The 26,410-nt window shown below is 40.7% G+C and overlaps 1 protein-coding gene across 1 annotated transcript; it reads right to left on the minus strand.

The window, feature by feature from the left end:
* Positions 1-16,162: 16,162 nt before the first annotated feature.
* Positions 16,163-26,187, minus strand: PDE6H (phosphodiesterase 6H). Its single transcript, XM_028533423.2, is given in 5 exon segments — positions 16,163-16,639; positions 18,984-19,024; positions 20,020-20,102; positions 20,104-20,194; positions 25,812-26,187. Coding segments are annotated over 5 exon segments (336 nt in total). The 5' UTR covers positions 25,856-26,187; the 3' UTR covers positions 16,163-16,562.
* Between the last annotated feature and the right edge of the window lie 223 nt (positions 26,188-26,410).

Consider the following 26,410-nt stretch of genomic DNA (forward strand, 5'->3'; position numbering starts at 1 on the left):
CTCCATCCTCTTTTCTTCTTTTTTTTTTCCCTCTCTCTCCAGGCCCACACCTCACCCAGCCTCTTTCTCATACTGCTGGAGGCAATCCTTCTCCCAGGAGAACAAACACAAAATTCCTTTATTGCTTTAGTTTTATTGTTTTAGCTCTGCAAATAGCATGCTTTCCAGGTAGTAATTATACTCCCTTTATAAATATAACTCTAAGAGAATAGCTAACAACTTTTTGGTAATGTCTGTAATTTCGTAGCTGCTAAATTTATGTGTCAACTAGAATCCCAAAGTAAACAAAGTTTATAAATTGATTCCCATAGCATGAGGTAAGATCTTGCTAGACCCGAAAACTGCTCAGGTAAGAACAACTGAGTTCATCAGCTAAAGCCAGTGGCAAGATTAAAATATAATTGAACATTCCGAACAGGACTTCACAAACCATGACAAGTTCAAAAGAAAGGCAGCATGTGAGTGTCAGTGCTTTGTGAAGAGTCAGGTTACAGGTTACTCAGCCTCCAACAGGTTCATGTGGTTTTTTTTCAAGTCAGCTTTTCCCATAAAAACAATTCAGATAGAAAGAGCCTTTAACCTTCACAGCAAAGCGTTGAAGGGATTCTGTCGAAGAATATAAATCACAGGTAGCTCTATTGACTGACACACAGGGTCAGTAGATGGAATGCTTCTCAAAAAGAAGTCATTTGTCCACGCTGACACCACAGCTGTAATGACAGTGCCACAACAGGGTGGGATGCGGGGTGGAGCTCATCTCCACTCAGAGGGGCTCCTACAGAAAGCCACATGCACTGGCCTTCCCAGCACTGAGGACTGTTCGATGTTAGCAGACATCTGCACACTTTCGCTCAGGAGATTCACTTTCTCTCAAGAGTAACCTTCTGCACTGATAAACTGCATAAGCTCTAAGGACAGAACCTTCATGGATTTACATCAAAACAGCAAGATGCACAAGCTGTGTCAGTACTTTCCTTGGTGAAATGGACAGTAGTTGCAAAGACTAAATGGGTAAATGCAACCGAAGGACCTAGTGCACTGTTGGAAGTAAGTGTTTGCTGCTATCATGTTACTGTTATTTAGAATCATGATATTTAGAATAATTTTTAGGATTTTATTTTGAATTATTCTACTTTTTTAAATTATTATTTAGCTCCCTCTTATCTCTTGCTATCTGATTTTTAGCTCAGGAGCTACTGAGCTTCTGTCACCAGCTTTATTGTCCTGAAGAGGCATTCTGACAACCTTCTCTCTATGACCACAGCAAGGACAAAGGACAATTCTATTATCCCCAGAAGGTGAAACATTCTCTCTCCCTCCACCTCTCTCTAGTTTAAATGAGAGGACAAACAAGAATAAAAACAATTACAATCTGAAAAAAAAAAAAGATAATACAGAATATAGCATTCTCAAGCAATTTTGTCACTACTTCTAAGAGAACTCAAATTACTCCATATGAAAATACAATTACCTGTCTGGGGTTAGGATTATAAACCTATAGGAAGCGTTTCTCACCTAATCACATACCATAGAAAGGGAAGTTCTCAAAAATCATGGACCATTGAGGAGTTTTTTAATGTATAATTTTTCAAAAGAGGTTCTTTAAAAAGTAAGTGTACATTAATCCAACCAAAATGTGTTTAAAATTGATAAGTGGGATTATGGAATTTATATTCCATACATACCTCTCTTTGTGTTATGTGTTTTTAAATACACACCATGAGAAAAAAACACTTTTAAGTTAACAAAATCTGCAATTTAAATTAAATTAAAAGAAGTCCTGAAAGTCTATGGCAAGGTGTTAGAGCTTTGAAATACAGAATTCACAGAAACGGAAGTAGCTGTAGGATAAAGAACAAGATAAGAATTTTTATCCATCCGAGTCCAGTTCACAAAGCAAAACTAATTACACTGACAGGTGGGATTTGTTAAGAATTAACCATAATCAGGTGTAAGGAATTGGCTAAATAGGCGTGAAACTTTAGGGCAGTGGTGTCAAACTCATTTTCATGAGGGGCCACACCAGCCCAAATGTAATTTCAACTCCTTAACAGTTCAGGAGTAGTACATTTATACAGTCCTAAAATTATTTTGGCCCTTCGAAAGGCAACCTCCAGGCTGTGTGGCCCCTATGAAAATTAGTTTGACCACCCTGCTTTAGAGCTAAGAAGCAAAGGGCTGGAGGGCGGGGTTTCACTGAGGTACAGAGAGGTCATTTCCAGAAGCAGGGACCACCCTAGGGAAGGTTGACATGAGAAAAAGAGTCCGGGTGGAGGAGGGGCCCTTGGGTACCCAGGCCGGCAGGGCCTGATTCTGACAGCTCCGCAGACAGTAGGGGTTGTGTAGAAAGAAGTGGGGAACAGAACCCAGAACAACCGGTCCTACCAAGAGAGGGGAGGAGGAGCTGTTGCTAGGGGTGCCGCTGACAGGAACAGGGAGGCCCCTCTCCTCCCTCTGCCTCACAGCCGCCTTCGGCCTTCTCTTCCAGGGAGCCCAAAGGACGTGTCCTCACCATGCAACCCAGGGTCCACAAATCGGATCCTAGAATGATGTGGCAGGGGAGGGGGGACAGCTGGAGAACAGAGGACCATAGCTTCAAAAATTGTGTATCATGAGCAACCCCCTCCAGCTCACTCAGGCAGAGTCACAAATCACAGCACTACTTCAACGGGCACCTGCAGCTTGCTGCATCCAGACCAGGGAAGCATCTGTTCATTCCACACTGATCTTTGCAAGTATCCATGCACACAAATAATCATATTGTTCATTTATTCATGTGTTTTTTTCATCTGAAAAGTATTCATTGATGCCCTTCTATTTTCAGGCATTTTCCAAGATGCCAAGATGCTTGTAACAATGAATAAGACAAATTCCCTGTCTGTGTGGAGCTTTTATTGTAACACGGTAGATGGATCACAGACAAATGCACAACCAATGACCAGTAGTGCTAGGTCCGTGGAGGAAAAGGGGTGTCCAACCCAATTCCTTTCCTAATTGTGATGCGCACGCAGGAAAATTTTGTTAAAAAAAAAAAAAAAGCTAATTGCTCCAGTTCACCTGGATTGACATTTTACATTAACTTCCCATCTTTCTAAAACCATCATTTCAACTGTCAGTGGCTCATATTAAACAGCCTGGTTGACGTCGTGTCCCTGATAAGACAGCGAGACTTAAGATTTATTGCTTCCTGGGAAGAGCGAAGCAGGGCTCCTCCCGCCCACTGAGGTGGGTGGGCGGCAGGACACGCCCTCTGCAGCTGTGCTGGCGTCCCAGACACAGCCTGTGGGTGTCTGAAAGGATCTCTCGCACAGAGCTTTCATAGTGAGCTGTGGGTGCAGATTTCACAGGAGAAATTAAAATCCAGAGGCGGTGTTTCAGGAACTGGTTCTTCTCTTACAGCTTCAGTGGAAACATCACTCTTTTAGTGTATCATTAGTCGCCTGAATAAAATAGATAGTTATTCTGTTATATTTTTACTGTGGGCAATTCAGTATAATACATGCCTTCATTCCAACTATTTTTTTTGCTTCTTCTAAGCACCATAACTATTGAAATACGGAGAATATTATCGATTTGTTGGGGGGGGGGTAAACTATGTTAGAAAAAAATAACTAAAGTTACAGTATATATTTACTAGTCCTTAACTAATTTAAAACTCTATGCAACATCTGTAAATGATGTTTCACTAACTTTGTACATGCCATAGGTATAAACTTTAATATTTCTGAAGAATTTTTTTAAAATTCTCATCACCATATTCCTTCTCTTACTAACACACACACACACACACACACACACACACAAATTTGACTCCTGCTCTGAGGCTCTAGGAATACTGGGGGCCTGAGTTCGCAGGGGCTCTGCTTACAGATGTCCTCTAAAGTGAAGAGGCACAGTCTCTCGTTTTGTCCAGCCAGTTTCACTCTGTTCCATTGCCTACTCGCCTCTGGAGACATTTGAGTTTTGCAGACGTATTCAAGGACCAGCTCAGAAGAGATATAAAGATGTCGATACCTGTATGGCATGGTGGTAAGAGGGAGGACCTAGAGGTGCTATGCAATGTTAGGCATTCACCGATTGGTCTCAGCATCTGTCGAGAAGAGGGCTAGGGTAGGGTGCAGGGGCATAGGGCACCAGTGGGGGGTCAGGGCAGTCATTAAGCCATGTTCATGGAACCGTCAGTTGCTGAACTGCCCACACAGCCACACAGATCCAGTTTGCACACTTTAGGTGAAGAAAGGTGTGTGTGTGTGTGTGTGTGTGTGTGTGTGTATTTCTACCATCAGAAAACTCACCTGGGGAAATTCAGTGGAGTTTAGACAGAATATCGTGTCTGAGCTTTAAGCCATATAAGATGCTAGATCTACAAAACACCTAAGTGGCTCCTGTTTTAAAATGGAGAATAAAAGCATGAATCTCGGGTCCTGCTCCCTGGTACTAAAGACCTGAATAATGGAACAACTAAAGCAATGAGGGAACCTCTCTATCAGATCCCTTGTCCCACGGATCTGTCTGCTTCTACTGGTCTGAGAGTTTCTTTTCTCTTTGTATTCCCCCTTATGTAAAACAATGCCTCCTCCCACATCCTTTTTAACTTTAAGCTGATTTAAGCATTCTCCCTTTGTTCCAGTTATCCATTCTCTGAGGGAAGACACCACCTCGTATTAACATCATGCATAGTACCTGACTCTGAGTAAGGCCTAATGTACTTGTTGAATTAATAAGTGGATGAATATCATCAATAAGTTATCTGGTAAAAATTTTGAGGGACAATCTGTAAGATTAAGAATTTATTTGTTCAAAGTATGCTGCTGATTTATGGAATAATAGGACAGTCATTGGTGGTCTGGCTATACACGAAAGCCATTTCCCAAACCCTTCATCCTTGTAGTCTCTTTGTATAACAGCTGAAAAGCTTATGGCCCTTTTTGCTTGGGGCAACCATATGAAACAGGCCTGGATCCACAGGAGAAGTACACTGTGGTAGGAACAGCATAGGTGCTCTGTTCTCTGTCCACTGTAGGTCTTTCCCCTATGTTATTCATTCTGTCTAAATATGGATGTGATGGCTGGAGCTGAAACAGCCACCGTGTAGTCATGAAAAAGGAACATAAAAATCCAGAGGCATTACCAGTGACATCTTAATAACCCCCGACTTCTTTGACGCTACTGAAATCGCACTAGTATCCACATACTTTGTCTCTATTTTCATGATTTAAAGAAAAGGAAAGGTTTTATAAATAGTTTAAACAACAGATTTTCTTTTACTTGCAGTTGACCATTATTACTAATCAATAAATGTCAAAGTTACACAATTCTGGGTATAGTTTCTATGATAAGCACATTGCCGTGATAGGAAATACACATGAATTTAGAGCACATTTGGACCTGAAAGAGTGAGGTGTCATACATCAAGGAACATTTTCTGATCTTTTTCCTATAGCCCTTTAGATGATTTCTCTCCTAGATGCACACTAGAATTAACCTACCCTGCTGGGAAATGAAAAAAAAAAGTCGACTTAGAAATTTACTTTTCCATTTCTCTGGGATGAGATCCAGAAGCACCTAATTAAGCTCCTGTCTACTGTAAAGAATGTTGCTAACTTCTGAGTGTGATCCTTTTCCCTTTCCCATTTCCCAGTGGTTCTTGCACCCATTTGGTCAACTAAGAAAAATAAATTTAGCCCCGTCCAAATCCATAGTCTTTCTATATTTTCACAATAAGACTGTTTTAGTAACAAGTGCTTTATATCCAATTACAATGTTACAAAACCAATTACAGTTGGAGAAAAGATTAATCTTTATATGTGTTATCCAGTAACAGTTATCATTGAAAAACTAATGAATATTGATTCAATTCAACTCTGCCGGTCCTTGACAATTGTTTCCAACAGTTTGAAAGCTTCTGAATCCAAATAGAATATGCCAATAACTTTTAAGTATTCCAAATATGATTTTTTTAAATAACAAGTGTAATCACTGAAAGGAGGGTAGAGATGCTATCACTTAATCAAACCTCCTTATTTTACAAATGAGGAAACCGAGGGTAAAATGGGAGCTGACTCTACATATGTGTTCATGCTTCCATCAACTAACTGTGTCTACTTACATAACGTGGTAGGGACAAGGACTGCTTCCATTCAACCTTTCTCCATTCAGTGGCCCTGACACATACCTTGCACAGAGGAATGATTGGTGTTATTGACTAAAAAATTGATGCCATACTTTTGATTAGGTTTTTGTTTTACCCATTAGACCATACCAGGGCTGGCCTCCCTCAGGGTCCCATGGGCCTCACGGGCCTCCGAATGTGCCCTGGTCCTTCCCCCTGCCCCTTCTCTCTGACTGTGCCCCCACCCTCCCACCAGCTCTGGTTCCATCTCCTCTAGGAAGTCATCCACACGGTTCCCAGGCCTGCTGATTTCACTCTATTGAAAGAGCTTAAAGGACAATCAGCCTATTCTAGACAATTTAGGATTTAAATACCTAATCTTTTTCATGAATTCATTTTTTTCTTGAATAATTGTGTTCCTGCTACTGTCATTTCAACTCCCAGCAACAGCAGCAATACGCTACATATTCTGTGCGCCAAAGAGCACGTCCATTCCAGGACATACAGGGGTCCTCAGTTACCTGTGGACTTACTTATTCACTGGAAGGGACAGGAACTAGCTCCGAGTTCCTTTGGAAACACCTACTCTTAAAAGTAGATGTAAAGTAATGCCCATGTCATAAAACCAACATCATACAAAATAAACGAAGGAAAAAGTATTTTATTGAGAGTTAGAAAACTATGCTAGCACTAATGAAATAGGATGTTTTAACATCAAAGGCAATCTATCAAATCATCCAAGTGCTGGCCTGGGTGCATGCGTTCATGTCCTATACCTCCCAGAACACGCTAAAAGAGTTCAGCAGCACACACACAAATCAAGAAGACAGCAGGGATAGGGGGCTAGGATAACCAACAGATGGGACATTTCTCCCTGGAAAACAGAAAACAGATGGGAGTATACTGATGGACCATAGCAAAGGCAGTTACAGCTGGAATGTCCCATGACGGGGCTGGGAGGGGAAATGGGGTGCCACAACCTGCCAGCTAAAATCTCAGAGGGGCTCCAGGCTCAAGGGGAGGGATTGATCTGGAGCCTAGAAACAGACAAATTTGCTGAAAACATAAACAGGGAAGAGGTATGCTAGTTAAATGTTCCTCTCTCCACCTCCCTCTCTGCAGACATCCGCAAGCCGTGTGGGGAGCTAAGGTTTCTAGTGGGAGGTTGACACCCACAGTAAAGTCTCCTCGCTCTGACTTTTGGGGTAACCCCACCTCTTCTTCTTCTAACTCCACATCTTCTTGTGAAGCTAATCTTTCCAATCCACACGTTCTGTAAACAGAACTCTCCACTCAGAACTTCCACGCAGTGGAGCGGCCCGTCTGGAAACCAATACCAGAAACCGATGTAGCAGGGGAGGTGCCTGTATCAGGTCCATTTTTCAAGCTCAAGTATGAAGAGACACACCCAGGATGGTGAGATATGTGAGAATAACAAGCAGCATCAAGGAAAAAAAGAAGATAAAAAAAATAACCAGAGAAGTCAGTTATTCAAAAAATTTCACATTCATGAAGAGAATGGAAGACAAAGGAAACAGCAGAGAGCAATACAGTGTTTCAACAGATGATAGCAAAAAAAATAATAAAACTATAGAGAACCTATTTTTTTTTTTGCTTAGAATCCCAGAGAATGAGAGAACAGAAAAAAATGGAGGAACAGGTATTTACCAAAGAAACAGTAGGGAAAAAAAATCCCCAACCTGAGAATGACAACCAGAAAAGTAAGATGAGTAAAAAATCCTAGATGGTAGAACACCAATGACAAAAGATATTCAGAAACATCTCCAGAAAGGAAAACACAAATGTGATCTAGGAAAGACTGCATGTGGAACAAAACAGCTGTCTACAAACTTGGGAAACCACCTGCAGCCCAGTACAGCCCAGTAGGGTAGAGGCTCTGTCAGGGAAGCCTACCCCCAGAAATGTCACAGGTGAATAGACAATATCATCATGAAGCTAGATAAACTTGAGGAGACAATAAAGGCATGCCATTCTAGAAAGAAAGAAAGAAAGAGAGAGAGAGAGAGAGAGAGAGAGAGAGAGAGAGAGAGGGAGGGAGGGAGGGAGGGAGGGAGGAAGAACTTTGGGAAACTATTCGGAAAATGACAGAAATAAACAAGTTAACAAAATAAAAACTTTACAAACTTTTAAGCAATTAATGACATTAAGAAAAGAGATTTCTTTTGACCTTGGTGATTGAAAGATGTTCCACTGAGCAGCCCAGAAAGGTAGATATTGAATGGATAGACTAGGAAATGTTTTCTGAGCACACAACTTGGCCTTGCTTTGGGGAAAAAAAAAAAAAGAAGAAAGAGCATATAGTCATTGTAACGTAACTGTTGTTGATTAGTTTTGCTTTTAGAATCAATTTTATAGGAAAAAATATAAAAGATCCATATAGTGCACAGAATGTTGATGTTTAAGACCCTGAGAATACGAAGACATAGCTGACGGGGGGTGGGGTGAGGAAGAGGTAAAGGTGCTACCAGCCTCATCCTTAACAAGCAGAGGTAAAAGATAATGACTAAAGGTGATGGAAGAAGAAATATCAGTTCAATTACTGAAACTACAGTGACAATCAAGAGAAGATTGTAAAAATAATGAATTTAGGTAATAAGAATTGGTCGAGACAGTACCCAGTGGTGTATGTCAGAGCTCATCTTTTATAACAGGGACTTGATAAACATTTACAAATACACATATTTATTATAAATAAATATTAACTAAATGAAGGTAAAGCCTATTATTTAAAGTTATAAATAGTGAGGCAATAAGATATAGAATCAGATAAAAAGTTACCTCTGGAAAGTGGGAAACAGACACTTTGCTATTTGTAATAAGCTCTTTAGTTTTATTAAACATGTAATTTTACATTGATTTTATAATACTTGTTTTTAATAAGATAACCTGCTAAGAACCATCCCTCAGCCTCATCCCATCTCTGAATTTCATCCTCTCTTTATTCTCACCCCAAATCTTATAGCTGCCTAACTTGGGATTTACACTGTCTTACCCTACTACTGAGCTTGGAAGGAACTGGTAGCTGATGTATCAAATGGCACATCAGATGGGCCAAGTGAAAATATCATGAGTGACCCATCATTTCAGCCTTTCAGCCTCAGTGTTTCTTCTGTAAAATGAGGGCATGCGGTGAGTAATCCAAAGTCTCTTCCAGCTTTAACGTTTCTTAAGAATGCATGTGTATATTTATTTTTTTTTCAACATTACAGCAAAATTTTTCCACAAGATGGCAGTCTAAGACCAGTTCCACAAAAATTTTGCTTTATTTTTTTTTTTCTTTTTAATTCTCCTAATGTTGCTGGCAGAAATTACAAAACAAAAAGAACTAAGGGGAGTAGTCTGAGGAAATGTTCAGGAGGACCATAGGTAACACCCAGAGACCAGACTTAGCTCTCCCCAGCCTTTGAACATTTACTAAATCCCTCCAACACCAGCATGTGACTGCATTGCAACAACTCATAACAGCCTAAGTGGTAGCCTATTTTCAAAATGACTATCACAGAGCCACACTTCTCTGGTTTGCGTCTCCACTACCCCTGTAGGAAGTTGAGCCTGCCCCACACTACTCCACACCCCTCCCCCCGCAGTGATTTCTGAGGTCCCTGGGGTATTTGTCATCAACCAAACCTCTTACTAGGCACTTTCATTTCTATATCAGTCAACAATCTCATAGAGAAACAGCAAGAGTAGGATATAAATATGCTAAAAAATATCACTGCAAAAATTGACCTATGCAGCTGTGTGGACTGGTCAGGCAAGTCTGACATTGTTAGGGCAGGCGCCAGAAGGCTAGCCTGGAGTCTCCTGCAGGAGCTGAAGGTGTGGTGCACAAGCTGAATTCCTTCTTCGTGGAAACCTCTGTTCTGCTCCTAAGGCCTCACAATTTACTGCATCGGGCCCATTCAGATTATTGAGGATATTCTCCTTCCTTTAAAAGTCACCCTATCCTATTTCCAAATAAGGTCACATTCACAGCTACTAGGGGCTGGGAATGCAACATAGCTTTTGGGGGCGGATATAATTCAACTCAACATGCAGTTTCAAAAACCATTCATATTAAAAATGTTTATTAAATTTACATAAATTCTTCTGGACTTCAAGCAGAAATGTCATCACATGGTTGAATATGTTTTAACTAAGGCCATATATATCTTATTCCCAGACTATCTCCAAATACTACTGCTTTTTGCATTTCCACGGAACTAATTTATACTTTATGTTTTAACCAGGTTTAAGCTCTTCTAGTCTTGAGCAAATAGTGGGTGTAATAAAAAGAACTCTACAATCACTGTTAAAAGACCAGCATTTTAATCATAGCTCTGCTATTTTAAACTCACTGTCTTATTTTTCTGTAATGTAAAATGGTATTAATAATGCATATGTTGCCTTATTATTCTCAGGATTCAAGGGGATTCATCTAAATCATCACGCACAAAGGGGGTATTAATTAAACAGCAATTTCTTCTTTCCCTTATGCAACAATTTTTCTACTGTCACATCTGAGAACAGACACACACAAATACACATACATACTATGTATGTGTATTTGTGTATATATAATGTATGTGTATATATTGTACATGTACACATATGTATATATAGTTTATATATAATACATAAATGTACAGATTTATATATACATGTGTGCATATTTTATTTGGGTATGCATATATACTACTTATTTTTGTTTATTTGTTTGTTTGTTTGTTTGTTTCAGAGGGGTTACTGCATGTTTGCTATGAAGAATGTGAAAAAATCTATAACAGGAGCTGAAGTTTTAACCAGGACTTGGTCATCGCCCAGGTGTTCATGCATGGCCCACCCTCAGCTTTTTCTCTGTGATTGCAGAAGATATCACCCTCTCCCTCTGGGCATTATCTGTCAAATGAGGCAGCCCCAGGTCAAAGGGCAGATACACAGAACCACATAATTAAAAACAAGAATGACTACAGTATGGAGGCCACTGGCCACATCAGACTCTGAGTGTGAGGTAGAGCTGGTCCCCATGGTGTTTCCCTAAGCGTGTCCAGAGGTATTAATAAAAGGACTGAGCAACGGAAACATAAAGGACAAAACCAAAAACGTTGTGAATGAACCCCACAGTTAATTACCCCCAATGCCTTATCTGTCCCTCTAGACAGTGTTATGTACTATAGCTAAAAACTGGCACTGATATGCTCTAAATCCTTGTGGTATCTAATAGAAAACAAAATGATTCATTTGCTGTATGAGGATTCTTAAGAATATGGAGCAATAGAATTCTATTAAAGCAGTGAAAAATATGCAATCAAGGTAAATATGTCAAGTTTCTTTACTTTTGGGAAGAGGAAGAATATGTGTAGAAATTTCAGCCGAGCTTACAAAAGCTGAACCTACAAACATCTAGGTCACCATACAGTTTTGCCAGTTTTGACAAGTGAGTGCTCCTGAATACAAGGCCAACATAAACACCTTTAGGCTAAGATAGGAATGCTAGGGCCAGAGTTTTTTAATTAATTCTTCATTCATTCATTCAATACCTCCTGAGTGCTTACTCTCTGTCTGACTCCATGCCAGACAGAGTACACAGCCAAGAATAATAATACATACACACAAATATGGCTGTGCACAGATTGTCCCTGGAAGCAGGCACAACAAGCTGATAAGAGGGATTGGTTGTGAATGGAATGGGCCAGGAGGCATTGGGTAGAAATGAGACTTACCTTGTAATATGTTCACTTCAATACTCTTTAACATTTATCTTATGCATGAATAAGCATGCACATGATAACTACAGGTAGCCAAGTAGTATAACAGTTTAAGTTGGCCAGTGAGTGGGAACAAAATCAGAATTAGCTGGATGGATTTACGTCTTCTAAGTGTTCATAAAGTGTTCATTCATTGCAGCAGGTGGCAGCACTGGACATGACTTGATTTTATCACCAGACTGGATAAAAGTGGAAGGATAGTGGTTAAAAATGCATTCTGAAATGAGCTGGAAACTGAGGCTCAGAGCCCTAGGACTTCTGGTCATGAAAATAACAGTTTGTTCATGTTTGAAATAGGCATACATTACTTGATTCTTAGAATTTTAAACTGAAAGGGACTTTAGTGTTCATTTAATCCAAAATCCTTGCTTTATTCTCCAATATTAAGCCCAAAGATGATGAAGAATCATTAGCCTATTATCTAAGAGGTGCTGTGTAGCCACACCAGGCAGAAGCCAGGCCGTCTGAACGTTCCACCACAAGGAGATGGTGTGACTGATGTAGACTATCAGTTTATCATTCTCGCTTTTGCACTTCAGGGCTCATAGTCTGACTCTGCCCTCAAGAAAGTCAACTCGTTTAGAGTGGCACAAAGTACTGTACTAGTTCATGCACACACACAACTTTTGTGGCCTATGTAAGCCTTTTTCTTTAGCCTTGTATAAAACCTAAGTCCTCTTCTGTTTCTCTCTTTAAAACAAGTCAGTGTCACATTAGCTTAGTTCTCATAAAATTATATATTAGTGTTTGTGTTGTTCAGCCTTGTGTGATAGTTTTTCTTGTGCTAAATTGGGACTTACTGATTGTTCTTCTCTATGTCTGTTTTCCCTTCACTTTTTAGTTATTGCCTAGTTTTAGCTCTGCCTTCTTTCCTCAGTTTATGGTGATTCTTGCTTTTCTCATTGTGCAAAGAAAGTAAGTAGAAGTCAAGAGCACAGTGGCAACTGTGTGATAACAACTGTGTATATTTGCCTAAAGTGGGACCCTCCAGAGAAGCATTTTCTCCTTTTATATTTTTTTCTGCTTTGCATATAAATGCTCCTGAGCTCTAGAGTGGGGGCTGGTGCCTACATCACCAGCACCAGCACCCCAACTTTACCCAGTGATGCAAACAAACAGGAAAGGGCAGTGGGTAAGTGCAAGAAGGCACTGCCTCCACCTGCGGACACAAATCTCTCCCTCCCTGGTCCCCCTTACTTCTGATGAGGACATGGGTGACATGAGCTTCGGAGGAAGGGTAGCCATGCAAGGCAATAACAAAAGGGAATTCCTGAAAATAATGGCTTGGCCTTATACTTTCTGAAGTTGCTTCAGCTCAACACTTACATTCTGAATTCTCTGGCATGTTCTGCAATTGCAGAAGCACATAACTGGGTTAGGTCTGGAGCAGTGAGGCGTGTCTATTTCATTAGACAGCTAAAACTGTGTGTGAGCCAAAACACATGAATGCTAGTCTCTGTTGCTCACCGATTACATATGTTATTGAGGCAAGTAGAATGACTTAAATCAGTCACTGGATGGTAGCAAGTTAAGAATTAACTAATTCCCAATGCTTCAAATGTAGGCTTGGACCACATCAGTGTTTTCAAACTGGCACAAATATGAGAATCACCAAAGGCCCTTATTGAAAATACAGATTCTAAGGTCTTTCCTTTGGAGATCCTTATTCAGAAAATCTAGTGTGGAGCTCAATTTTTATGTTCTTCACAAGAGAACTTCAATGGTTCTTATTATCAGGGAAGTGTCAGATGATTTCAAAGAATCCTCCAAACCCTTAAATTCTATGGTAACTTCCTTCTGCGATTATTCTCTTACATTTATTGTGTTCTTATTAAACACTGTACTTCCCCAACTCCGGTGATTTGCATCAGAATCCCATGCCCGTGTTATTTCCCAACTCACAAAATTACTGGCTAATGAATACCATCTGTTCCTCAGTACGGCTGCTGAGCTGGATGTCTCCCCTTCGCTGCTCCACATCCAATCTGCACCATTCTCCACCTGATCTTCGCTGCTGGAGGTGAACTTGGCTGACCACACCACTGGACACCCCTGCCTTCTGACTTTCGAAGAGGTTTATCCAGAGTGAGGCATCAACAGGCGAGTAGAGAACGGGAGGCGGGGAGAAGAACACCGCTAGGGATACATATTATCCTGACCCCTAACTCCTCCCTAATTACGCATAGTGTCACTGTGGGTTGGTTGCATCTCTACTGGAAAATGTAGCCATCTCAGGGGGACTTTTATAGAAAATATAGCCATCTCAGGGGGCTATATTTAGTTAGGGGACTTTTATAGTTAGGGCTCTAACTATAAAAGTCAGGGGACTTTTATAGTTAGAGCAGACTTGAGGGCTTCCTTTAGGCTTTGGGTCAGTAATATTGTAGCTCCTAGTTGCTGAACTACTTTTATTTTTTTATTATTATTTTTAATTGTTTATGCTATTACAGTTTCCACTTTTTCTTCCTTTTCCCACCTCCACCCAGCCTCACCCTCTCCCTTCCCTCAGCCAGTCCCCATATTGGTCCTCCGTGGGTCACACATAACTGAGGTGCCTTTCAGATACTCCTTAGCCCTTCCCAAGCCTTTGTAATAGTCCCTGTGTTAAAACTTCCTCAATTAGGCTAAGTATGCATCTCTGCCACCAGGACTTTGACAATAATTTACCTTTATCTCTTTGGTATGTGCTGTTTATTGAAAGATTTTCTTGTTCCTTATTTGAAATAGAGAAATGGTAGAATTCATGAAAAGAAAGCATAGAAATGTAGAATTTGAATGAGCATTAAGTTATATACATTCTAGCTTGTAACTAGATGCTAGAATCCTACATGAAATAGATCTGCTTCATCCTGTTCATTACTTTTCAAATATTTACTGGAAATTATTATTTTTCTTCTCTAAGTTAAATATTACCAGTTCCTTCCACAGTTCCTCATGTAGCGTGTTTTCTGGATCCTTTTCCATCTTGGCTATTGGAGATGTTCCTCTGGGTGCATTGTGGTTTGTCAAAGCTAGTGCTTCATGTTCAGAGAATCATTTGCAAAGTAAGCCACATGCGGACCAGAGTCTCACCCAGCTGAAGAACCCAGACCTCCCTGACTGAGAGGCACACCTGGCTGAAGAAATGCAGACCGAAAGCTCAGGCTGCCCAGTGGAGCCGCTGGCTGAACCCAGGCGTGTGGCGGAAGTCGGAGTCCCTGCTGCAGGGGGAACGCACCTGACCACCATACTCCTTGCAAGTCACAGTTCCACTTCAGAATTTATACCTTACCTTTTCTTTTGAACATTTTTCAACTAAAGAACGAACAGAAGTGGAATTCTAGTCAGGCTAAGCACTAAAATGAGAAATGGGAACACTTTAAATTCCCCTGGTCAGAATTCCTCAGCCTCCTAAACTCCTACCAATTCAGATGTGTTCTGTGGGCATCAAGTTTTCTGGCCTGAAGGTAACTAGGTCATTTGCACAAAACAGTTAACACAGAGCCTACAGCAAAAGAGATTTTCTTAAGCACTGAGCCTCTAATTCCCATGTTCAGACTCTGAGGACCTCACAGTCACAGAATTTATTGCTACCATGAACCTTAGATTATCAAATTCAGGCAGACTGGAAGATTCAAAGAGTAGAATCTTGGCCCAAAAATTACAGAGCAATTTACTAGTAAAGCCAGGATTAGAACCCAAATTTCTTTCCTCTCTACCCTGTCTCTCTTTTCAGTTAATTTACTCCATTCTTTACCACAGATTACAAAACTAAAATGAAGCAATTAATACAGCTAGTACCCACAGCATCCAGGGCAGACAGAGGCAGCATCTGAATTGCACAACCGCCCTGGAAGTACTGGGGAAAGATACATATGTACACACTGCATTTGACACAACTTTGGGGGTGAAGCAAACCGTCACTTTACTTTGAGGGCTCAACTACCTACCTGTGCATCTGAGTCTAAACTTTATAGTATGTAAATCTTTTCAATTGACTGAATCAGGCACTGAAAAGAAGGCTTGCACTGTCAGTCTTGACTTCAAATCTCCAGTCTTCTACCAACCCAGAGCTATACAATTTAACCCCACACAGGACTTCAGGGTCAGCCGAGTTCAAAAAATTTAGACCCAGGAAGTGTATGCTTTATGAAGTTACATAGAAGAATCCAAACTTGACTCTTAATCCTGTGCTCTTTTGCATGCACTGTGGTTATTTCCTGTATGAATGTGCCTTCTATGTTTTTTTTTTTTAGAACAGGGCATCAGATATTTGCATATAGCATTTAATACAATTTCATCATAAGAGTCAAAGTAAATATCTTCTTTATTAAATGAGAAAGGAAGCAGAGTGACATGTTATTTTTGAAGCCTACTACTAGCAAAAACAGATTTGAACAACTTAATAAATAAACAAATTTTAGAGCAATACTTATTACTTCTCACTAGCTGATAGGAAAAGGTGATCGAGTTTAAAATGTCCTAACTAAAGTTGATTTTCACCCATTCTTCTGAGCTAAACTATACTGTAGGAGAGAGTTTGACATTCAGAGAGCTCTCAGTAGTTACAGGAAATGACTGTAAGTCAAAGAAACCACTTCCGAACAAGACCAAGTTTCAAGACTCAGTAGGGCAAAATCAACAGGGCAAAAGCAATCAAAGTTACAGCAGATGCTGTTGAAAGTGGCAGAACCCCTGATGCCTCAGATGATCCCAAACTGAGCAAGCTCATGCAATTCCAGGTGGCTGAATGCCTCCCAGGGGCAGATCACCGTGATATCTGCAACAGAAGGAAGAAGAATTTATAAGCCAACCTCAGCCCAGGAGAGCCTCTTCTGCAGACATCCTTCGGCAGAAGACACCTCACACCTTTCTCCTATTCATTGTCCAGGTGACTGGGAAGTTATGCAGAACAGCCTTGAAGCCCAGAGGATCAGACCAATTGCTTAAATAATCCTCTGAGGGCTCCAATGCCCCCAGAACAGCCCCCTCCAGGTATCTTTGTTGGTTCTATTCTGCATCCTCTTTGGGGAGGTGACCCAAGGCTGTTGACCAGGGCTACCTTGTGGGGGTGCATCTCACTGACCCCCCAGGATCTCCCCAAAGCACAACCACTCAGGAGGGATCAGAAGTAGAAATTTAGTCAAGCCAAGGGTTAAAATGAGAAATTGGAGCATTTTAAATTCCTAGGGTCTGGAAACCCTCAGCCTCCCTACCCCCTCCCGATCCAGATGAGTTTATTGGGCTTCCCTGACTCCTTCTTCAGCTCCTTTACATTGTGAAATGCCTCCATCCAACTGCATATTGAGAAGTGATCTCCAGGCATCCTCTAATCCAGCTCCCTGCATCAGGCAATAAGGTAGTATTATCTCCAGGTTATGGAGAAGTTCATTGATACCCAGAAAGGATAAATAAACTCCTAGTAAAAAAATCGCAAGTTGTAGAAATAGGACTAGAACCAGCGCAAAGACCTCAGACCGTCTAGTATAAACCTCTTCCTATTATTACAAATATGTTAGCAGAGTGGAGCATATCTTCCAGAGTGGATTTGCTGGTCTTAAATGCATCTGGCCAAAATATAGAAGCAGTTGATTTAGAAAAATAACACATGAGCTTTATAAAGTAGCTAGAAAATTTACTTGAGACTCCAGACATGCCATTTGACTGCTAAAAGCAAATGCCCTGAGAATCGCCTGGTAAGGACACTAATTACTCTGAGTGCCAGCATTCATCAAAAGTAGATTGTATTCATCAAAAGTGTATTGAGCTGTACACTTGAAACATGTATGGTTTTATTAACACATGTCGCCAATAGATTCAACTTTTTAAAGAAGTATATTAGATGAATTGAAAACTTAGGTCCACACAAAAACCTGCACAAACATGTTTAAACAGCTTTATTCATTATTGACAAAACTAGTAAGCAACCAGAATGTCCTTCAATAAAGTAAATAAACTATACTACAACCATACAATGAAATATTATTCAGTGATAAAAAGAAATGAGCTATCAACTCGTGTAAAGACATGAAGGAACCTTAAATGAAAGAACACTGCTAACTGAAAGAAGTCTGGAAAAGCTACATCCTGTATGATTCTAACTGTATGACAATCTGGAAAGTCAAAACTATAAAGACAATATAAAATTAATGGTTGTTAGGACTATCTGGGGGATGGGCAGATAGAGCACAGGGGATTTGGGAGACAGTGAAACTATTCCGTATGAACCTGGAAAGGTGGACACATGACCTTGTGCATTTTTCAAGAGCCATTGAACTGGACAACAACCCAGAGAATGAACCCTAATGTAAGCTACAGACTTTAGTTAATAGTGACGTACTGCTATTGATACACTAATTGTAACACATATACCGCACAAATGCAAGTTATTAATAATAAGGGAGACTTTGTACATGGGGAGGAAGGTGGCAGAGAGGTATATAGAAACTCTGTACCTTTCTACTTAATTTTTCTGTAAACCTAAAACTAGTCTAAAAAATAAAGCCAATTAATTTTTTAAAAGGAATATGCAGTCATATGCATTCATTATGCAAAGGACAAACATTCTAAGCAATGAAAAAATGCTATATTAGATGCACTCAGTGTGCAGGGCCCTGTTCTGGTGCCAGAGTGAGAGTAAAAAGAGGAAGTGAGTGCGGGAGTGGTTGGCCTGGGGGAGTAAAAGGCTCTCTGGGCCCCACCCTGTTTCCAGTACCTCACTCCTGGCCTCAGATTGTCTCTTAATTCCTCTCTGTCTCACAGTTCTCTTCTGAAAAATAAAGAAGTTGGTCTAGACTAACTGAGGACCTTTCCACCATGGAAGTCTGCAATTCACCATTATATTCTCTCAAGAGCTGTTTACAACAAGGGGATTCATTAAATATTGCGCCTTGCCTGATTTCATTCCGTGTTTGCTTCTCAGCATGCACATACTTACTAAGGAGGTCAAATTGAAACCTCATATGTTTTAGGTCTTCAAAAGATCTGCTTGCCTTTGTTTTTGTTTTTTGTTTTTTGTTGTTTTTATTTTTTGAGTAACTTTCAACTGCCCCTTAAGGCCTGAAGCAGATACAGAGATAAAACTTCAAGTGCAATGTCCTCCTGTAAGTCTTTGGGTGGCTCACCTGTCCCTAGCCCTTCCATGCCTGGAATGTCATCTCCAAACCTATTGGAAAAAAACAAAAGAGAAATGAGCTGAGATCAGAGCAAAAGGAACCTGGAATGACTCACAAGGAGAATTTCCTGACTCGAGAGGGAAGAAAAGGAGGTTTAGGCTTTTGTATTTGAGACACTGCTGATGTTTACATTGTATTAAGGTAAAGCAAATGCACTCAGGCAGGTTTTAAACTGTGTCCCAGTAGAGAGATACTTTTCCCCTATAAAAAGTTAATGTAGGACAATTGAGAGTCAGAAAGAATTATCAGTGGGAAATTTAGTCAATTTCACTTTTTAAAACTAAAAACTGGAATGAGAAAGCAACATTGAAAGCATTAAAGTGATTAATCCATTCCTCTGTTTATTAGGCATCTACTATATGCCAGACACTGTGTTAGGCTCCGGGAGTTAAGGGAAAAAAACAAATTTTCTCTGAGGGAGCTCAGTCTCAAGGAACAAGTAAAAATAAATAAATGTAATATAAAATAGTACAAGCTATGATAACTGAATGTACAAAATGTGAACATGGAATTAATTAAAGAGAGTCGGTAATGTCTTCAAAAAGAAATTAACTTATTGAGCAAGTCTTGAAAAGTAAATAAGACATTGCCAAGGAGAGAAAGAGAAGAACAAAGAACTTAAGACGTAAGACTGAAGCCATAAAAATAAACTGTGAGTTCTGGAAATGGCCAGCGGTTCTGTGTTCCCGGTTAAAGCATGGGTACATCGGTGAAAGGGAGTGGTCAAGAAAAGTCTGGAAGGTCAAGTGACAGGTTGCTGTGAAAGGCTCCCCTTGCCATGTTGTATTTGGCCTTAGACCTGGGAGCTGAGGGGGAAAGCATTCCAGGGCTGAAGACATGATTCAGCAAAGATTGTGGTACAGAGGAAAACAGAAGATGGAGTGGAAATTTTTATAAATCTACTTAATCGTGTGAGCATTAAATCTCAGAATTTAAATAGGAGAAAAGAAACAAAAGAACGCCTTGTTTTTCATCTTGGTCTTACCCTTTCACACCTTTCGTAGGGGGCTTGCTCTTGAGTTGGCGAGTCTGCCTCTGCTTGAACTTGGGGGGCCCTTTGCGAGGAGTGGGTGGGACCCTGATTTGAAGCTGGAGGTACCAAAGTGGTATTGTCACTCATTCTGATGTCCTTGGGTAGCTGAGGGCTGTCCTTCAGGCTTCTTAGACAGTGATAGAAAAAAAAAAAGAGCCTTCAGGGAATGAGCACCATTGTTATTATACCCTCACTGTAAACTGGGAAGGGAAAACCCCTTGATAAAAAAGCTTAAGTATTTCGTGCTGACACAATAGAAAAGAAGTTGTCATCTTTTAAAGGAATTTTAAAGAAAATATGGTATGAATTGATGGGGACACTCAATAGAATAGAAGACAAACTGACAACTGATAGATTTCAAAAATCTAGGTAGATAAGTTGTCCCAGTACATCTGCCTCTAGCTTTCTAGGTGAAAGCTAGATATGTCCTATTTATTTGAGAGGTCCACTTCCTTTTGTGATCCCCAGTTCCACCAGATGCAGTCTTTACAGCACTGACGTGTTCTTTAAGCTTTAGGTGTTTTTCCACCCAGCTGCAAAATAACCTGACTCTGAATGTTTGCTGACCCATTTTTATGGCCTTGGTTCTTTATAGTCTTCATTTTACTTAATCCTCACATGATCCAGAGACTTCTGTCCTAGTTCCAGGGGGTAAAAATGTAGTTGCCTTGGCAGGGATAGCTCTGAATCGGCTACACCAACACCCGGGAAAGTATACAACACATCCCAGTACACACCCACACAAATAGGAAACTCGGTGCAGGGTGATTAAGTAGTAAATTTGTGATTTAACTTCATATCCAGACATGAAGTTCTCCAGTTACACATTTCTCAGAAATCCTCAACATTTTCTCTTATGCAAATCCATGCAATCATGGATAGGAAAACCTGTCCACTGTGGTTTTCCCAGACTTTCTTTTAGCTGTGGAAATGCACCTTGTCATTCTGCAAGTACAAATCAAAGAACACGATTAACAGAGGTATATTTAAAACACACATTGCTAACCTAAAGAATTTTTTTCTTTCTCCTTTTCTATCAAATAAGTTGATAACATTGAACCTGGGAAGGGAGATTCTGAAAAGCTCCAAAGAAACTTAATCTCTCACCTTGAGCCAACCCTTTACATAATCCACTGCCTGGGAGCTTTGCTTTCATTGAGTTCATCACTTCACCCATATAGATTGATGCTAATATCCTTAGCTTCAGTTATCCCTGACAATTTTGGCTGGTGCTAACCTGTTTTCTTTCTTTCTGCTACATTGCCTATCCCTCAAATATATTGTATAACTTCACCAACTTTTTCTTACTACTCTTAAAATCATGTTAAAATATTATCCTTACCTCCAAGATAGTCTTCCTTATTTTCTTTATCTAAATTGCTATTTTTTAGCCTCTCCTTCCAAATCTCTATTTGTTCAACAGAAACACATCAATTAATTTGTGAGCTGGAACCAGGGATGGCAAATGTGGCCAGGCGCCTGGATTACCTGCTCATGCTAAAGATTCCATCTTAATCTCCCACTGGAATATGTCCCATGAGGCTGTTTCTCAGTTATGCTGATTTTTGTGGTCACAAAACATGCAACAAAGCATGGCACTTAGTGGGTATGCCGTGTCAAATGAGTGAATAAATAACAGACGAAATTGAACCGAGACTTTGAATGTGAGAGCTTGGCCCTGTGACCTTCTCCATCAAAATACAGAGAAGGCATCAACGGATCTTCATCTTACAGAGCCCTCAGGGGCTCAGGAATGCCCCGCCGGGTCCCTCGTTCACTGAAGCCAGTTCTTGTGCCACGGGCCCTCTCCTGCCCGGGTAAACAGGCGATGTTTGTGCCTCTCCGAAGGGTGTTTCGGACCATGGGAGGCACTGGTGGGCATCCAAGAGGAGTATTTTTCTCAGAGTGTGCCACCAGTAACTGATACTTCCCAGTTCTGCCAAAGCCACAGAGAAACACTGGAGAATTTCTCTCAGATCAAGTGTTTTGGACTTCCCAATTCTTTCAAAGTAGTTAGAAACCACAAACCTTCCTTTCTCTCATCTGGAAAGCCTATACTAAGATTAGGATTGTCAGGTTTACTAAGTAAAGATCCAGAACACCCAATTAAACTTGAATTTCAGATCAACAATAAAGTTTTTTGGTACAAGTGTATCCCAAATATTTGATGGCACATACTTATACCAAAAAATAATTTGCTATTTATCTGAAATTTAAATTTAATCAGTCATCTTCTATTTCATCTGGCAACACTAACCAGCATCCTACTCTGTTAGATCCAGAGTCTATAATGTGAGGGCCTAAACTAATCTGAATTAATCAAATTATTCTTAGAGGGGTGGGAGGGTATGGACAATGCAGTGTAAAACGTATGTGCTTTAGAATGAAATAGATGTAGTTTCAAATTCCTGCTCTACAAAATTGGCTATGTGGCCTTAAATAAGTTGCATAACCTCTCTGGGCCTTATTCTATTCCTGAAATGAATCAACTAATACCTTCTTTTTTAGGTTAATGGGGAAAGTTAAAGAAGATAATGTGAATAATGTTTGGTGAAAAGTGCCCCCAAGAGAGTAACTAGGTACTAGACCTGGAAGCCCAGGAAGCCATGCGGACACATCTACGGCTGTGACGCAGGGTCACCTGGACTCCCCATGTCCCTGTTCTTGGGCCGCCTGCTGAAGAGCCCTTGTCATGCACCAAGAGGTGACTGTCATCTCACTGGGTGATCCTCTGCATCCTTCAAATGCCCCAACGATGAACTTGTTCCTGGTTCTGTCTTAGAAGGAGTTCTATCTTCCTTGGATTCCTCTGACACCCCTCACATCAAGGCTAAAGAATTTAAAAATCATATTTGAGCTTCATCTTCCCCTGATGACACTTCTTATTTTTTCTCATATATTTCTTTTGCATATTTACATGATTTTGAAGTTGCAACTCTAGACTTGGACAGAGCTCATGTCTAACTGTAAGTGTGATGCATTATTTAAAAGAATTCTGCTCCAAAAGAGTCACATCACAGCTGCCTGCTTAATACCTGGATTTTCAAGGGCCTCAGGATTTGCACTGTGAAAAAATAATCATTATTATGTTTATTGTATGTCTCACGTACAATATTTGTTTAGGTACCTAGGACAGTCACGATCTCTAGAGATCTGCCCTCCAATTCTCCCTGGAGAACCTTGGGGAGAAGCAGACCCAATATGACCATTTCCTACCTGGAAAGTCAGTTCTGTCTGCCACAGAGATCACCAAGGGCTAAATTATCCTATCCTGACCATGCATTCCTAGGAATTCAACGGCATCCTCGGAGCTGAATAATCCTGAACGAGCATCAGATTTGATGTTAGCTATAAGAGGAAGTTTCACATTTTTGCCTCTAAAAGTATCAAGCAATCCATTCCTTGGTGAGGCAGAATACTTCCCTGCCTTTTAAAGCAACAATAGTCCTTCTTCCCCTTTTCAAATTACAAACTGCTCTCCTGCAGAAAGAAGTGAATGCAACAGTGTAGTACCTTAAGGCAGAGTTTTGTAGGGAAGCAGCAGGATTACTGTCCCCTTGGACCCAAAGCAACGGAAGCTGTAGGAAGCTACAGAGGGTGATCCTCCGTAAATTCCAGCTAAATTCAGAAGGTTCCTGGGTTGGCCTTTCTGATGCTCCTGTTTTCACCTTAGACTTCCAGTTTCCTCAGCAAAGTATGAGCAGACAGACAATTGTACTGTTGATGGACTAAGACAGAGAGTGGAGACGCAAGAGGTTCAAGAGTATTGTCTCCTCCAGTGGAGTTGGGCCCATAAATGTCACCCGGGGTCCTGTTGAGGCTGAGAAAATCACATAATTTAGAGAACCAAGGAAAACCCAAACCAAAGCCATGAAAAAACAAAAACAAAAATCCAGCAAGTACATTGCTTCACATTGGAACAAACAAACACTTTCGCCTTGGGGGAAGCCGGCTCAGCCACCCACCCTACACTGCGGTCAGTCATTCCCACCATAACTCTGGCTGTGGTTCCTCTTATCCCTACACTCCCCTGTCGGCTCCCTGGGGCCTGAGCCAAGTTTTGAAGCACATCCTGGGAGTAAAGACCTGTTTGCTGTGTAATCTTTCAGTGCCCCAGATCACCCCTTTCCCAGAAAATGGTGCTCTGTGGAGCCACACTCACACAAAAGAAGGGCTTGTTGGGTTCTGATGGGAGACTCAAATGCTGGAAAATTTAGTTTCAGGTAACAGCTAATAAGCTTAGTAATCAATGCATGTAAAAGCTACTGTTCCAGGAACTGAAGGTATGACCCACCCTGACTCCAGGAGACCATAAGCAGTTCCACCTCTGTGCCTCAGGAGGATTCAAGCAATCCAAGATGGTATCTGAGCCATTGTGCTCCAGGGTGAGACGCCCACCACCCAGGACTCAGTTTTTTATCTGATTAACTTTTCCCTGAATTCCAAACCCCTTACCCACACTTTTCTTCTCCTTATAAAATGGGTCAATTTAAAATGGAATTTAAGACAGTCTGTTAGGGTACAAACCCACCATCTTCTCAGGTCACCAACCATCTGAATAAAGTGCCCACAAAGATTCAATCCTTGTCTCTGCTTATTGGGCCTGGTAGTGACAGGCAGCGTAAACGGTGGCTTTTCCGGTTTCTGTTCCTTCTAAATAAATTTAGTAATCAAGGTTTGCAGTAGCCTTGTAATAATCAAGCATTACTTATTAGCTTTTTGCATAGCACTCTAAGGAACTTTGGGGTATTTCTTTCATGTCTTCTTCCATTTGCATTCCTGACACCAGTCCAGGCACACATGTTCAGCATATTCTCTCCCTCTATGTCTTTGTTTGAGAGCCATATGAAGCTCACCCCACCCCACCCCAAAGCCCTTTGATTTTATACCATGCTTAAACTTACCAGAAGTTAAGAAATACGCACAGGGCTGAATGTTGCTCCTATAAGCTGCCCAGTTGCCTTCTTCACAATAGATGAATAAAGGACCTTTGCATCCTGATGTATCTCTCTGTAATACCCTCATGCTACCTAATCCCATCATGATCAGATTAGAGCCCCAGCTCAGGTACAGAGTAGTCAAAAAAATATGGGGTGAGACTGGGCTAGACTTAAGAGTTCTCTGATCACTCAACACTCTTACAAAACTGACTTGGGCTCTCCTTCTCTCCTATCAATAAATAAGTATCAAATTCACAAGCACACGCACACACACACACACACACACACGGTGTTATATCCAAGAGTTGATTTGTAGTTTGTGGTTCAGTGTCTTCTGTCCTTCTCCATCCCCACCTTTAGTCTTGTTGTCTTCCATGCCTTACCTCTCCTGACATACACTCAGCCATGCTCAGGGTGGGACAAAAGTAGGTTTGCAGTTGTTTGTATGGAAAATAATACAATAATTAATAAATAACAATACAAGAATAAACTATGTCTCATGTACTCACAACTGTAAATCTACTTTTGCCCCACCCTGTGTATAATCTCTCTCCCTCTTTCTCTCTCTCTCTCTCTCTCTCTCACACACACACACACACACACACACACCATGACATACTTTTTATGAGACTTTAGATAACTAAAAAGAGAGCAGAACACAGTGCCCCCTGCTGCAGTGGGGGCACTGACCATGTGAGCAGTGACACTGAGAAATATACATCCTTCCCTAATTAGTATTCTATACATTTTTCTCAGAGAGACAGGACCACAAAGCAGAAATGATAAAAATCAGTGATACTTAACAGAGAAAGAGTCCAAGCAATAGCTGGAACTCCTCCTGTAGACATATATTTGAGAATTGGTGGCTGGATCTTCCACACTCAAAGGCTTCAGAGTGTAGGCATCAGGTTACAATCTAATTTAGTGGGAACTTAGCTTCCACCCTCCACTTGCATTAAGCCACTGGTATTAATTTCTGCACACTTTATAGAGTTTTAAGTGGACTTAGACCATATGCTGGAATCATTAAGCTCTGAAAAATTTGTCATAGGGAAATTGATTTATTCAAGACTGCATTTCAAGTTAGCAATAGAGCAAGAAGTAAGGCCCAAGTCTGGGAACAGCTTTGTGCTATACACAGGAAAGCGGACAGGGTCCGAGAAGCATGTGTGGTTGGTCAGTCTCATGCCTTGCCTCTGAAATGCAGCGTACCTTCTGTAAATTGTTACTTATTAGAGAATTGCACTCTTAAGAGTATAGAACTAGGTCAATTTATCCTTCCTAGGCGGGGGAAGCTTCTTAACCTGCAGCCCCAAGCAGATTACAGGGGCAGTTAATCAGCTTCAGTGTTTTTGGTAAGCTTTCCAGGTTGTCCTTATCAAAATTACAGTTTTGAAGGCAGA

The sequence above is a fragment of the Phyllostomus discolor genome, chromosome 2, assembly GCF_004126475.2.
Source record: "Phyllostomus discolor isolate MPI-MPIP mPhyDis1 chromosome 2, mPhyDis1.pri.v3, whole genome shotgun sequence".
Taxonomy (NCBI): Eukaryota; Metazoa; Chordata; class Mammalia; order Chiroptera; family Phyllostomidae; genus Phyllostomus; species Phyllostomus discolor.